Consider the following 14,305-nt stretch of genomic DNA (forward strand, 5'->3'; position numbering starts at 1 on the left):
TAATTACAAGAACATCAATTTCCAATAGAGATCCTACTGACTTGGAATTTCCAACTGATAGTAGAGACGTGTAGCCATGATAAATGTAAACAATTTAGAGATTAATAGCATGGTGCAAACCAAAATGAGTGGCACACATTTGCATCCCTGTCAGATACAGTTCAATTAGCTCGATCACATAAACGATTTTCTGCTAAGGCATGCAATGTAGAGGAGAAACATTAAATGTCGCAACAGATTATCCAAGAGGGAAAAATACTTTTTAACAGCTCGATACTACACAAAAACCAGGACCTCACCAACCAAGGCAGTTCAAAAATTTTTAATACAGGCAAAGAAAGCAAGACACTTGAAAGATTTCAGCTAGGCTCTTCTGTTTAGTGTTTGCTCCCAAGTCCTAAACCCGGCAAACCAATCAGGCCATCACCACCCCACTCTACAAACCAATCAGACCATAACCTCAGAGCTGCTAATGAGATTAATGAAATTGTTACCGTAGGAAGAACTCGACAGAAAAGAAATTGCAGAGAAGTCGATGGAGACAACTTTGTCGGAGAGAAGTTGTAGAGAAGTCAACAAAGACAGCTTCAACGGATAATACAGAGTTGGTAAGAAGATGAGATCTTGGGAGACGACGACGGGGGCAAAATGGTTCGGTTGCTCGTAAGAAGACAAGATCTTGGGATTTGGATGAAATGAGATCGTGTTTTTGAGACAAAGATGACTTTTATTATGGTGGTTTTTTTGGAGAGTTCGATTATGGTGGGAATAAAACAAAAAATATAATGGAATCATAATCTTTAATACAATCATATTTAAATTATAATTAGAATTAAAATAATAAAAATTTTAAAATTAATATTTTAATAGAATAGTGAAAGATTTATTGAACCTATTATTTGATCTTGTAAAAAATGACTGTCTAAAATTTATAAAAATAAATTTTCTAATCAAATTTTAACTAAAATTTATTAAAACTACTACTAGTGCTCTTAGGCTGACTAGATTTGGCTAGTGAAAATGATCAAAGTTAAAAATACTGTAGATTTATTGAGTCTATTATTGTGAGTTTTATGCAACCTAATTAAACTTTAGTTAAAATATAACTATGTTGAGTCCACAACTAGTACTCTTTAGTCTTTGATATACTTTAAAGAAAGAAAAATACCATATAATACACTCCTCCCAGTTCTTATTATTATTATTTTTATTTGTATTGAAATGATAGTATTACCATAATAATTAAAGTGAGATAAAAACATAGTATAATTTAAGATATCAGTTTACCGCAACCAAGCTACTAGAAATTTAGTATATTTGAAGACGTTCCCCAATATTATAACTTAAACCAAACACTAAAATTCAAAAACAAAAACCAAACACTTCAGAGAATTAAACAGACAAATAATACACTGCCCTCAGATTGACCATCTTCAAAACAAAGCCAAAACATCCAGCTAGCACTACATCCACCCAGATCCAAGCCAACTGATAGCAAAAGACACAATGAGAACCCCGAATCCTTTCTGCTGCAGAACCACAGGGACAGCAGAATCCGATGAGGAATTCGAATGTGTGATGGAGGAAGATGGGGGCGGCGGCAGAGGATGGACAAGAACAGATACCTTCATTCCACTATAGCACTGACCATTGCCACAAATGAAGTAATACCTCTTGGCATCGTTGAGGGGTATGAAATCTTTGCCACTGCTCCAGTTTCCAACTGCACCTTCAGTGGTGCAGTTGTCATAGCCAGTCTGGTTTACCTCAAACACATTGTACTGGTTCTTTTGGTACCTAAATGCTGTTAAAAAAAGTCAAGTTAAAGACTTCTAACAAAAAAATGGTAACCAAATGCGTAACAAAAATACACTTTGACAATGATAACTTACAAAGCTTAACCTATAAAAAGAAAAACATACAAACCTAGCCACATAATACACGGGAAAAAAATGCAAAGAGCTGACAAAAGAGAGCGAATCTTGCGTGTTTGAAATTCATTCCTTTGAAACCACCCCCCCCCCCGATAAGTAACAGAAACATATCACTTTGATATGTGTTATTCTTAGTTATAAAATCACTTTGAAGGTTTTGGGACAACTAGAACTAGTGTCATTTGTATCGCTCGGTCTTACACTCACTAAGAATAAATTTCTCAGTTTTCCTTTCTTGAAAGAACATGAATTTTGCTTTAGTAGTAAAACAGAGAGCGGGTTTACCCACAAATACAGAATATGTATCTAGAATCTGCATATTGGAACAGATCTAACATAGAGAGAGAGAGAGAGAGAGAGAGAGAGAGAGAGGGGTTACAGATAAGGTCGCCAACATAGAAGGTATGATTGTTGGCCCAAAGGGTATAGTTGATGTTGGGGTTCCAGCCGCGGTTGGCACCGACAATGTGATCGGTGGCATGTATAGGACAAAGTGTAGTAGCGGCGGAGATGAGCAAGAGGGAGAAAATTAGGTGGGTTGAGCTGGACATCATCGTGTTTTTCTCTGGTTGGTGGTAATGCTTTCTTTTTCTGTATCCGTTGAGATTTGACTGCCGCTTTTAACGAGGAGAGAGAGAGACACACACACACAGAGACGCTTCTTGAGGAAAGAGAGAGAGCGCTGGATAGTTGTCTTCGACTTGGTTCAAGAAAATTTGAAAATACCTGGACTTCTACAGATAAGGGTCACATGCGTTTCCATCAGTAGTTGCTTGCTACCCATTTACTTGATGAATTATTTTTATTTAATTAAAGCAGTCCACACACAAAAATATTAAAAAAGAAAACAACGAAAAAGGATTTGAATTAAAGCAATAAAGTGGAAGTTAATAATGTGCAAGACTGTCAATCGCACACGCTTTCATTCATGAAGAAGTAATTTTTTAATCTCAATCTGTTTAAAATCCTAAGTGGAACTTTTTAAAAAAAAAAAAAATGAGAGGGGGCAGATCTTAATTTTTATTAAGAAACTCTCATTTTAACAGAAAATTATCTTCTACAAATAAGAATTTGAGAGTTGTAAAAATTATTTGGAAAAAAAATAAATAGCTACAAGAAAAATATAGAAACATGCAGCCAACTAGCTTAACAAAGATTATGTACAATTAACAAAGTATGGAAGGATTGCCTTATCCCAACAGAAAATAACCGTTGATATTTTTCGTAAAAGATTATTACTTTACTCCTATGTGGACCTTACGGTATTGCTTTTTTCTTGCAAGCACGGACCAACTCATAAGCTTTTCCTTGCACCTCTGGTCCCCTGGTCTCGTTTGACCTTGATGTCAGGCCATTTGCCATTGGGATTGTCAGGCATCCCAGGTCTCAAAATGCATCATTAAAAACATACATCACCACCACTTTTTTGGGCACCTAACTCTATTGTCGATATTAATTGGGGAAAAAGAGAAGGAAAAATAAAAACAGAGGACCCTTGGATCCCTGATTTTCGTTTTCATAAGGGCAATGAAACTTCATAGTGGCCAAAAGTACACATACTCTCAACTCTGGGATGCAAATGGTGGTGGGAATTAGCAGTTGAAATTAGATCCTGTCAAAACAAAGCAATCGAGTGTTGGATAAGGGAGTCAATATAACTTAAATCAGTTAAAATGGACCAACCAACCTTTCAGGAACCTTTCAGGGTGGGAACTGGGGTATCCTTTTTCATTTCCTAGAGCATAAGGAAGTGGCACCATGATAAGAAAACTCCAATAAATTGTGATTTAGCAGAAACTCATTTTTGCTCCACATTCAACTTGTGTTTTCTTTCCATTATTTTGGGTAGGGGATAGGGAAGGGGGGAGGAAGAGGGGGGGGATCTAAACAATCCAGAAGACGTTAAAAGAAATGTAAAGACACAAAACAGTCCAAACATACCTTGAGGCAAAGCACCTAATTGAAGAAAAAGAAAAGAAAATGGTGACAATGAACCTAATCATCAGCTCCCGAAAACAGATCTCCAGCCCAATCAGAGAAAACAGGACGCTTTAAATGTTTCTTTACAAAAAAAAAAAAAAAAAAGAAAAAAGAAAAACCTCAGTGTTGTAAACCCTATGAATTGGAAAATCATGTTACTGAACCAATTGCCAGATGTTTTAGCCCCCCCAAGCCATGAAGGCCTCATGAACCACAATGATAAAAAGAAAAAAAAAATTAAAAAAAAAGAAAGAAAAAAGTAAAAAAAGAAGGAGCATACCTGAAGTATATGGCAACAATTTGAAAGAGTAAACTCTCAGATGTTTGAACACTGGGGAAGAAAATTTTCTTGTTAAGAGAAAAATGACAAAGCTGCTTCTCTCTGGGCATGCCAAATCAATTGGTAGGTTATTGAGAAGTGAGAACCAGATGGCCTAAGCCATAACTCCCCAATCAAACCTCTTGAAGCAGGAGGTTCTTCAGTCATTCTTTCAATATTTACAACCAGCAAAAGCACCTCATTTATCATATCAAATGGCACAGATAACTTGTCATGCTTTTTATGTCCAGTCAAAGTTATAAATTGGACTTTTAGATTGATTTCTTCTTCTTTCTCGATTGGTGGGTATGATTTGTACATCTCATACTTCTGTCTTTCCTATGATTCGCCCTCTCATCTCTATCAACCCGTTGGACCCGGCCCTTCCCTTCATGTACACTGCATCGGACTGGTTCCTTCAAGAGCTTCTTAAGCTTTGGGTCTTCTAAAAATCCATTTGATCTCATCTCGGTATAGAACTCCCTGGCCTTGATCAACCACCCACACACTGCCAGCCCTTGTACCAGCACCGAGTAATGCGAGGAATTGGGCACTATTTCATATTGTTTCATTTCCACAAATACCTTCAATGCATGGTCAGGTTGCTCCAGTTCGAAGAACTTGCCAAGAATTATTAGAAAGGTATCCCCAGTAGGACCTAAACCAGCTTTCTTCATTCGATTAAGAACTTCCAATGTTCCCTCAAAACCTGCACTCTTAAGAAATGCATGGTAAGTCTCCATGGTTGGAATGAGATTCTCCTGCATCATAGTGGTCAATATATTTCTTGCCTCCTCAAACCTTTTTGCTTCACACAGAGGGTGTATCATTGAGTTGTAAGTGGTAGAATCCGGTTGCAAACCTAAACCTTTCATTTTCTCCAGGATTTTGAGAGCTTCCTCAAAGCAATTCTCTTGAGTTAGTACGTATATTAATGAATTGTAAACCTCAAGGCCTATGATCCAACTTCGTTTCTTCATTTCATCATAGAGTCTAAGTGAATCAAAGAGATTCCCGACCTTTGAGAAACAGGAAATCATGAGGGTATATGAAGTTGCATCTGGTGTAATACAGCATCTAGACATTTCTCTCCAAACTCTCTTTGCTTCAAATACATCTAGAGATGCATTACACCATGCATTGAGAATAATGTTAAAGCCCTCAGTCTCCAGTGGGAATAATTTTTTGTTTACAAACATAAATTCTTCAGCCTCCTCAATGTTTCCATATTTACAGAGTGCCTTCAGAACGGTGTGGAATGCTTCCTGATCAGGGGTCAACCTGAATGTCTCCATTATGTGGAATGTTCGAATGGCCTTGCATGGATCATTTGCAGATGCATATCTGATTATTACCAAATGGAAACATAGATAGATCAATAACTTGAATTAACATTTGTGTATAATTAAAGATAAAGCATAATATTTATCCAGTATTCTCCTGCATCACATTTAATTATTGACAATTTTCACTCAAACATTAAAATGCAAACTTCAGCAAATCCATCTGCATGAAGTATGAGATGTTAACAAATTGAGAACGGCAAGAAAGAAGGAGAACATAAAACTTTGTGAGGAAAGTTTTACACTAATCGCTTTGGTTTTTTTTTTTTTTTTACACCACGTGATATTTTTTTCTTTTATTAATTATTATGTGTTTAATATTCTTTTACAAGCACCCAATACAAATAAGAAACTACAGCAAAATAACTAAGAGAAACAAAACAAATATTTATGTGGTTTGACCTACGTCCAAATGTAGTACCTGGCAACTGAACGGGAAACTCAGCAAAAGAAATACAATCAGAGATGATCCCGAGTTCTTCTAACTATATCACGAAACTTAGCATAATATATATGGATCTAAAACTCTTTGAATTATACAAGGAAAAAAGTCGTTATTCAGGAATGAAAAGAGAAACTAGTGTGAAAATCTTAGAACTTTAAGTTCCAATCAACTTATCAAAAAAAAAACTTTAGAAGCTCGAATCAACTTGCGTGGATGCACCAAAGCAAGAACTTAGACAACCCCATAGAATCACTTTTTAAGCTTTATATGGTAGAAAAACTACAGTTACTATCTCAAATATCAGTTTTACAACTACAAATAGTGTGAACTAGTAGAAAAGCAATATATGTATATTGACGCATACTTATATCAATCAATGACAACATACATGTAACATACCTTACTTTAAACAAAGTAGAGTGAGACAAGAGCACAACCTCACCTATCAATCATAATAAGCATTGCCCGACGAGTGTCCATTTTAAAACGGTGTGTGTGCATGTCCCGAATCAAACACCAAGCAATATTAAACTTTCTATGATCGCCCAAAATCCATATCATCAAATAGCAAGCTTTTTCATCAGTGCAGCCCCATTTCTCACCCAATTTGAAAGCCAAAAATGCCAGTCTCCACTCTTCCCTCGATTCCCAAATCGCAGAGCAAACAATTTCTCGATTCACTTCGATGCCTGACTCGTCAAGAGACACCATGGCCTTCGCTTCTGAGGAACACTGGGAGACTCCTCTGAGCATCTCAAGGAATCGGGGAAGACCCGGGTCGTGCGTGCCGTGGGTGGTTTTGAATTTGTAATTGTCAAAGTCAAATGGATATTGGTAATTTTGAGCTGAGAAGGGTTGGAAGGTTGAGAAACAGCGGGTCCGTGAAGGGGGTAAATTACATGTTTGATGAAATGCGCGAAAGAGGTAACGAAGGAATGGCTGAAGTATAGCTGTAGCCGGAGAAGGAGAGGGTGATCGAGTGATGGGGTGGAGTATGGAGAAGGGTAGGAAGAAGTGCGGATCCGTTCGTGGCAGTCTCCTCGCAAGGGAGGGAAGATGTGCCATCGGGTCTACCAAAAGCAGTGCGACATTTTGGAGTACTTAACCGTTAAGTTTATATGCGTGTATATAGATAGTATCTAATCTATTTTACCGACCAGTTTTAATACCTATTTAACCAGGAGTGTTGCATGTAAAAACAGGTTTAACTACTAATAATATGTACAAGTTTTAAATAGATAAATCTTATATAAATTATTTATAAAAGAGTGGAACTCATTAATAAATAATAATTTTATTATACTTTTTTTAAGTATGATCTTCTTAAGTTTGTCTATTTAAAACTTGTATGTTAAAATAAAATAAAAAAACAAGAAAATACACATAAGTAGATCAATGATTTGTAAGTAAAGTTACTCTATTCTTAAGTCTATATCTAGAACATACCATCTACATTACTTAGGGTAGGTTTGGATAGTGAGATAAAAAATTTTATAAAAAAAAGTTTAAAATATTATTTTTTAATATTATTATTATTTTAAAATTTTAAAAATTTAATTGAGATTTGAAAAAGTTAAATTATTTATTTTATTTTGTATGAAAATTTTAAAAAATTATAATAATAAAATAGATCTCATCCCATCTCACTTGCCAGATCTGTCCTAAATGGTAAGATGTAATTTATAAAATTCAAATTTTAAAATTATCTTTCAAATTAAATTAAAGTTCCGTGATGTAAACATTTTAGTAGTTGTATAGTAAACATAGAATTTTTCGTGTAAAAAACAAATAAATAAGTTTTGGAGATCTTAGTAACTTATCATAGCCCGAGTTTCATTTATCTGTCACATCCACCAAATCAAGAAGCAAAAACCTCTTCCCAATACTCGTTAGCATCGAGTCCAGGAAAACCTCTTCGCAGCACCCTTTACCGTCGCTGGATTATAATCAATATTAACCACCTTCAAGTCTTTTGTAACCAGACGGAGTTTGTACAATTTATTCCAAAATAAAATTAGATGTATTAAAATCACGAGTCATAAAGAAATGTTGACTTTACCCAGTTCTAAAAACCGACACAGCATACTGCCTCATGTATTTCCACACGAGTGTTACTAAGCACGCTGCACATCACATTACCAAAGAACATAAAACATGTCTATTAAGAAGGTATATAGCGGCAGACCCTTTCCACTACAAAAGTTAAAACAAGCAGGGGCAACTGAGAGCGCATACCGGATCTTCTAGTGCAGGCCAGCTTTTAAGGCTCTGATGCAAGCCAGCATTGAGATATCTTGGATTATAGGTTAAATTCTTCAATATTCGGAATGCGGAGGCCGCTGCCATCCACGGGTGACTCGGCTTGGAGAACAATCTTCTCAAACCTAGTATCCACTGCTACTTCTCCAACTATATACCCAACGGTTCACTTCTCCATACCAATTACAATCATAGTGCTCCGCCCTTCTAAGACACATTTGATAGATAGGACGTTCCCCGCCCTAATATGCAATTAATGGACATTCTAACAAAATTTCTTACAATTGAACCTATATTGACTCAAAAGAATTGCTCTAAAATAGAGCCAATATCTACCATAATATCTTTAGAGTACAAGGGTAAAACAATAATGATTTTCTCCTCTGTACTTTCCTAGTTGCAGTCTCGTGACAAATTTATAGTTGCATTAGCCTTCTGTGCTTGAAGAACCACATGAATGCGCTGAATATCGCAACCCCAATAATTCCTGTGATTACAAGTACCCACTTAAATGCACTAGTGTGATCGAATAAGGATATTTCAAAGTTCATGCCAAAGATCCCTGCCACCACCCCAAAGATCGCAACAACAAATGTAGCAGTTGTGAGTAGCAGCTCAAATTGGATCAGCTGATTCCGAACGTTATCCTGCATGCATAAACCTCATATCAACTTCCATTTTTAAATGCTTGTTTTAGTATAAATGATGTCATTGGGATTAAAGACTCAGACAATGACCTCATCATAAATCTTCAAAATAATTCTGTGTGGCCTGTTTGTTGCGACTTGTATGGTTTTTGGCTTTCACTAATCTCATTATCACCTTGAATTTTCTATTGGCTTCTAGATATATGTTTGTATCACATTTTTAGGGGTACTAAAAGCTATTGATAGAAATCGTTTACTGTAATGGAATTATTTGGTTGAATAGATATCAACATCCTTGATGGAGGTCAACCAAAACATTTTCAACAGATAATAAGATTGTTATGAAATTTTCTAAGAGGATGCCTCCTGGTATGCTTATGAGTGGTGAGCGTTGGCATTGGAACCTTTTGACATAAAGATGAATGCCACTAGGGTATCCTGTGATGTTCTTTCTGTTTGGATCAAGTGCTTGGATTTTAGTACATATACCAAGTAAGGGGAAATTAAAAGGGGAAAAAAAAAAAGTACCAGCTGGATATTGATGAAATCTTCCGTGTCATCGATGTACTCCTTCAACTGAAACAAGTTTAAGAAAATGATTTTTAGTCGCTTAATCCTACACAAGAAAATGAGAAGTAAAAATACTATTTTTTTTTATTGATGAGATAAATAGGCATAGCCCAAGAACAAGAAGTAAAAATAGTAACATAATGTATGCTGTAATACCGATGTCAACTTGTTTAGGGTGCTATCAATGACAACAAAATATGCTTCCAACAACATCTCGAGCTCTTCTATACTTTCTGTGGCACTCTCAGAACTCCTCATGCTCTCGTGTCTGCTCCTTACAATGCTCAAGCTTTTCTCAAGTTTCCGGGCTTCACGGGGTGAAGAAAAAGGAGAAACAGGAGCAGAAACAGATGTAACATCTGTTGATCTGTATCCCATCAATGACAGATCACCACAAAATGATGTTTCCATCCTTTTTTTCTTCTCCGTAAGATACATTTCAGCCATATCTCCATCATCATCCATGAGTTGCTCTATTTCATCTCTAACCTAGTAGATGCAACTCAAAAATGAGAGCAGTAGGAAAAGGAGAAGAGGAGGGGGGGAGAAGGGGTGCAGGGGGAAGGAAGAAAAAAGATACCTTTTGCAAAATTTTATTTGGATAAGTACAAAAAAATGAATAACATGAAAGATATAGGGCTGTCAATAGGTGTGGTAGGGATATGGTCACTAAACTGATCAAACATTTGTATACTTCCTGTGTACTTGGGTTATGCCTATTCGTGATAATAAAATTCTTATTAATTATCAAAAAAAAAAATTGATCAAAATTTGATCAGCATCAAATAAGATTTGACAGTCCAAGTTCAAATATGGTACTTCTTAAGATTTGGTCATTATCAGGTCGAAAATAAACTTGGATATTTGATTGGATTAAGATCTGATTCTTATTATAATACAAAGTAGTGAAACATATATATATATATACATCGATAAATTATTTTAAAGATAAATTCGTCTTCTTAACAAAGAATGAATACATGACAGATATATTACAGAAATACATACTCGAATTAGATGTGCTTTTCTGTACTTCTATTTGAATTTGAATTTGATTTCATCTTTTTATAAATCTGTGTTTTAGGTTCTTAGGTTTCAAATTTTTAGTGTGATCCTGCCAGACATGTACTAAACCCATCAATAGCCCTAGCAACTATACAGTACCTTCTGCACTCTTCGAGTCAACGCAACAAGCCTGCTTTTCAATCTACGCGCTCGTTCCAAATTGAGTGTACTGATCTTAGATGTAAGTTCATCTAGTAATGGATATGCTTCAATTTCTAATCCTGCTGCCTTTGGAAAATTCAAATATCAAATGAGTTATGAGATATTCATGTTAACAGTTGATACACATGCTCCAAACCAATAAATACATGATGAAACAGGCTAACGTGACCTTCACATTAACAAAGAGCACAAGCAGTCCCAGAGAGAGAGAGAGAGAGAGAGAGAGAGAGGAAAAGGGGGGGGGGGGGGGGGGGGGGGGGGGGGGGGGGGGGGGGGGGGGGGGGATAAAACGTTATCACAGAAAGACCCATAAGAGCTCTGATTTCCCCTACAGATTTGAAGATAGATGTAGAAGCATTGTGAAAGAGAAGACTAAAAACCTAAACAGGAGCTGAACAATGCTGCACAAATTAAATACTGTTTGAACACAAGTATCACCATCAAAAAATCCAAGGGACCTTCCAAAATGCATAAACACAAATGGACCTTCACCAAATCCATTAATCATTAGAATCTAGTGTACAACAATCTTCAAACTGCTGCTTATGAGTTAAGGATGAAATAGAGAAATTATTATCCATCTATCATTTTGGTCCTTTTTCAATTTTTTTCATGGCACAATTTGAACCCATGTTTCTTTTTCTTTTTTTCCCCTACCAACCAAAAGACCAGTGCATATAATGTTGCCTCTGGTGAACTTTTTTTCCTTCTAACAGTCAGAATAAGATGTCAAAAATATCTCCAATATAAGTAGGAGAAAACCATGGTTCAAAGTTCAACAGAAGGGCCAAAACTTTTATTTCCATGAGAAATGTTAGCTCTCAACTTCTTCAGGCTTCTAAAAATAAATCTATGTCCTGTATTTATACTCTCCAGCCCCTCTATCACCCCTCTCATATTGAGAGAACCAAATTCTTTTTGTTTCACATGAATGCTAAAGGCCCAGTCCATACCCATAATTTTTTGTGTCATCTCCCTATATGTGAGCAAAACTGAAGACAGGAACAAGAACCAAACTCAGCAGATTGAAGTCCAGGAAAGGGATGACTTGCACTTCTACAGTTTGTTTAATAGTCAATGAAGCCTGCCAAGCCCATAAACAGGTATAGAAAGGATATATGACTTGGGTGAATATTTCAGAAAAAAGGTCTTTTACTAACGGTAGAAAGCACTCATCTTGGCCAAAAGTTTAAACAACCCTCATATAGCTCTAACAAATGCACTGACAAACGAGGGAGAGAGCAAAGACTAACAGTGAGTGAATTGTACATTTAGAGTTGATCCTGTACGCACCTGAGAATCAAGAAATGTACAAGCAGCCTCCAAGGCAACTTCAAGGGCCCTAAACTCAAATGGCAAATAGTCTGGTGATGGGCTCCCAAACACAACATTTTCCAAATTTCTACTTCCCCTCCTTTGGTTCAAGTCGGTGGCATCTGACTGCCAGACCTCACTTGCAGCATTTGTTGTCAATCGACGTTGTAGCTCCACCACATAATGCAATACAGAACTATCTAGGGAATTTAATAAAAGAACCTCATCGGCAGTGATAATACAACGAATTTGCTCCAAGTTTACAACAATAGCCTTCTCCCTACCCAGGATCGTTGAGGGGTAAACAAATAAGGGATCAAGCAGCCGCAGATCGCGGGCGGGAAGATCACAACGCCGCATCATAGTGAATTTGTCAACCTCAATGACTTGGGAATTCCCAGATGCATCAACACGAATCCAAGATCGAAGGCCTTGGCCCCGCTTCTTCAGCCCCAAAACATCCATTCCCTGAAAAGGTTGCCGCCCACTGGCTGGAGATCGATAAGCTGCATCCCTCAGGTCTATAGCTGAATGAGTTTTCGGAGGGAGCAGGTGTTCTTTAAGATCCGCCATTAACAATGAGTTTTTAACCACCACAACTTCTTAAACAGCTGAAAAATCAAATGCACCCATTGTTTTAATGGTACAGTTACAATTACAATTACAAGTTGCAAAGATGAGATTTAAAATCATATCACTAAGGCACTTGCTTGCCTTGAAGAAAGCTTACCCGTGATAAGTAATGATGCAACTCATTCACTGTAAGCACTTTGTATTTAGGTTTTCAGTATATGTAATCGTCTAGTGGATGATCTAACTTAATAAGTTGAAAGATGTTTTTTTATAAGTTGAAAGATGTTGCATGGTACGCAAAAATCAAACCTTCAAAAAGACAATGCCTATAACTTGGACTGGCCAAACAAGATGCCTTAATACTCTTGAATATTGGCTGTGATACATAAGACAAAAAAAAAATGAGCATAGCAATCTTATGAATTTCATGGCTCGTTTAAACTCAAATCGTCCAAAAATTGAGACCCATAAGAACTAAAACTCCATTTGGCTAGGCACAACACAGAGTTCGACTTCTTCAACTAACTTAGAAGATAGCGCATTCTCATAAAGCTAAAACAACATGATACGTCATATTTAATCATTCTTTCACTCGATCTATCCGCTAACAAAAGGAGGAAGGACGAGTATCTTTCTTCATGATTTGAAGAAGAACTTTAAGGACTCAAGCAGCGTGTACACGCACGCGCGACCATGTATATTAGATGTACATGCTTTTACGTAAATTAAATCTATTATTAAAAAGATTAAAAACAAAGAAGAATCGTACTCAAGCTGTGCACCAGGAAATAACGGTAACTACCTGCAACAAAGAAATTAGGGCGATCTTCCCGGACAGATGATCTGGTATCTCGGTTGAACGACTGTCGTTGATCGTACAGATCGGTCACGCGAAAACATAAAGCTAAAATACGAAGAGAAAAGAAAAGATCATATGAAAATGTAAATGTAAACAAAAATTCGGGAAAACATAGGAGCCTTAGATTTACCAGAAAGTGAACCCTCGCTGAGGAAGAGCGACCATCATAAAAAGAAGTATAAATTGGCAGTGGTTGGGTGTGCTCGAAGCAATAGAATTCAGAGCTGGAATCCGGAGAATAAAATTAATAATTTAATACGGTGGCGTGATAAATTATAGGAGGTTAGGAGTAGCCCGCTCCATTTTATTGCTAGTCATTTTTTATTTTTATTTTTATTTTTTAATATTTTTAAAAAATTAAAACATATTAATATACTTAATAATTAAATTTTTAATTATTAATTAAAATAAATTTCATAAACAATATACTGTAATTAGGCGGCAGAGTAATTTTTTCCTAAATTATAATCGTTGTAAAGTGCCACAAGCAAGAACTCAGGTTTGCTGCTTTTTTATTTTTTAAAATAGAAATGATATTTATAAATGTGCATAATTAATTTTAAAAAAATGATAAATTAAAAAAAATATATATATATATAAATCACTTATTTAAATAATTTCAAGAAATAAATCGGGACTTATGAGTGACCGTTGGTACTTTGACCCGAGATTCAAATACCCAACAGGTCCTGACTTGTGAGTGATCGTTGGTGCCGGCCAGCTTTTATTGATGGGAGTGCCCAGTATAAATTTTTTTATATTTTTTTAATATATTTAAATATTTTTAAAAATAAAAAATATATATTAATATACTAAAATTTACTTTTTTAATCAT

At 36.1% G+C, this 14,305-nt stretch overlaps 3 protein-coding genes across 29 annotated transcripts; all 3 read right to left on the reverse strand.

Annotated features, from left to right (window-relative positions):
* Positions 1–1,463: 1,463 nt before the first annotated feature.
* On the reverse strand, positions 1,464–4,401 carry LOC122301069 (early nodulin-like protein 1). Its single transcript, XM_043112151.1, has 4 exons — positions 4,341–4,401; positions 4,195–4,245; positions 3,876–3,890; positions 1,464–1,804 (listed from the first exon to the last, which is right to left on the reverse strand). Exons 1-4 carry the CDS (start codon positions 4,399–4,401, stop codon positions 1,464–1,466), a joined length of 468 nt encoding a protein of 155 aa, XP_042968085.1.
* Positions 1,584–7,163, reverse strand: LOC122285541 (pentatricopeptide repeat-containing protein At1g80880, mitochondrial). 26 transcript variants are annotated; one of them, XR_006232991.1, is made up of 6 exons: positions 6,464–7,163; positions 4,195–5,577; positions 3,876–3,995; positions 3,633–3,669; positions 3,495–3,546; positions 1,584–1,804 (listed from the first exon to the last, which is right to left on the reverse strand). XR_006232991.1 is itself a non-coding variant. In XM_043095368.1 (2 exons), exons 1-2 carry the CDS (start codon positions 7,084–7,086, stop codon positions 4,506–4,508), a joined length of 1,695 nt encoding a protein of 564 aa, XP_042951302.1. In that variant the 5' UTR covers positions 7,087–7,163; the 3' UTR covers positions 4,194–4,505. The 26 variants fall into 26 exon arrangements, 1 of the variants encoding a protein (XP_042951302.1); XR_006232961.1 differs by having other exon boundaries at positions 3,622–3,669; XR_006233003.1 differs by lacking the exon at positions 1,584–1,804 and adding an exon at positions 2,508–2,668 and having other exon boundaries at positions 3,622–3,669.
* A 791-nt stretch (positions 7,164–7,954) lies between these two features.
* Positions 7,955–13,832, reverse strand: LOC122285682 (magnesium transporter MRS2-10). Of its 2 annotated transcripts, XM_043095369.1 has the most exons (7): positions 13,601–13,832; positions 13,414–13,515; positions 12,018–12,649; positions 10,662–10,790; positions 9,654–9,986; positions 9,456–9,503; positions 7,955–8,927 (listed from the first exon to the last, which is right to left on the reverse strand). In XM_043095369.1, exons 3-7 carry the CDS (start codon positions 12,609–12,611, stop codon positions 8,697–8,699), a joined length of 1,335 nt encoding a protein of 444 aa, XP_042951303.1. In that variant the 5' UTR covers positions 12,612–12,649; positions 13,414–13,515; positions 13,601–13,832; the 3' UTR covers positions 7,955–8,696. The 2 variants fall into 2 exon arrangements, with proteins under 2 accessions (XP_042951303.1, XP_042951304.1); XM_043095370.1 differs by lacking the exon at positions 13,601–13,832 and having other exon boundaries at positions 13,414–13,594.
* Between the last annotated feature and the right edge of the window lie 473 nt (positions 13,833–14,305).

The sequence above is a fragment of the Carya illinoinensis genome, chromosome 1 (assembly GCF_018687715.1).
Source record: "Carya illinoinensis cultivar Pawnee chromosome 1, C.illinoinensisPawnee_v1, whole genome shotgun sequence".
NCBI lineage: Eukaryota > Viridiplantae > Streptophyta > Magnoliopsida > Fagales > Juglandaceae > Carya > Carya illinoinensis.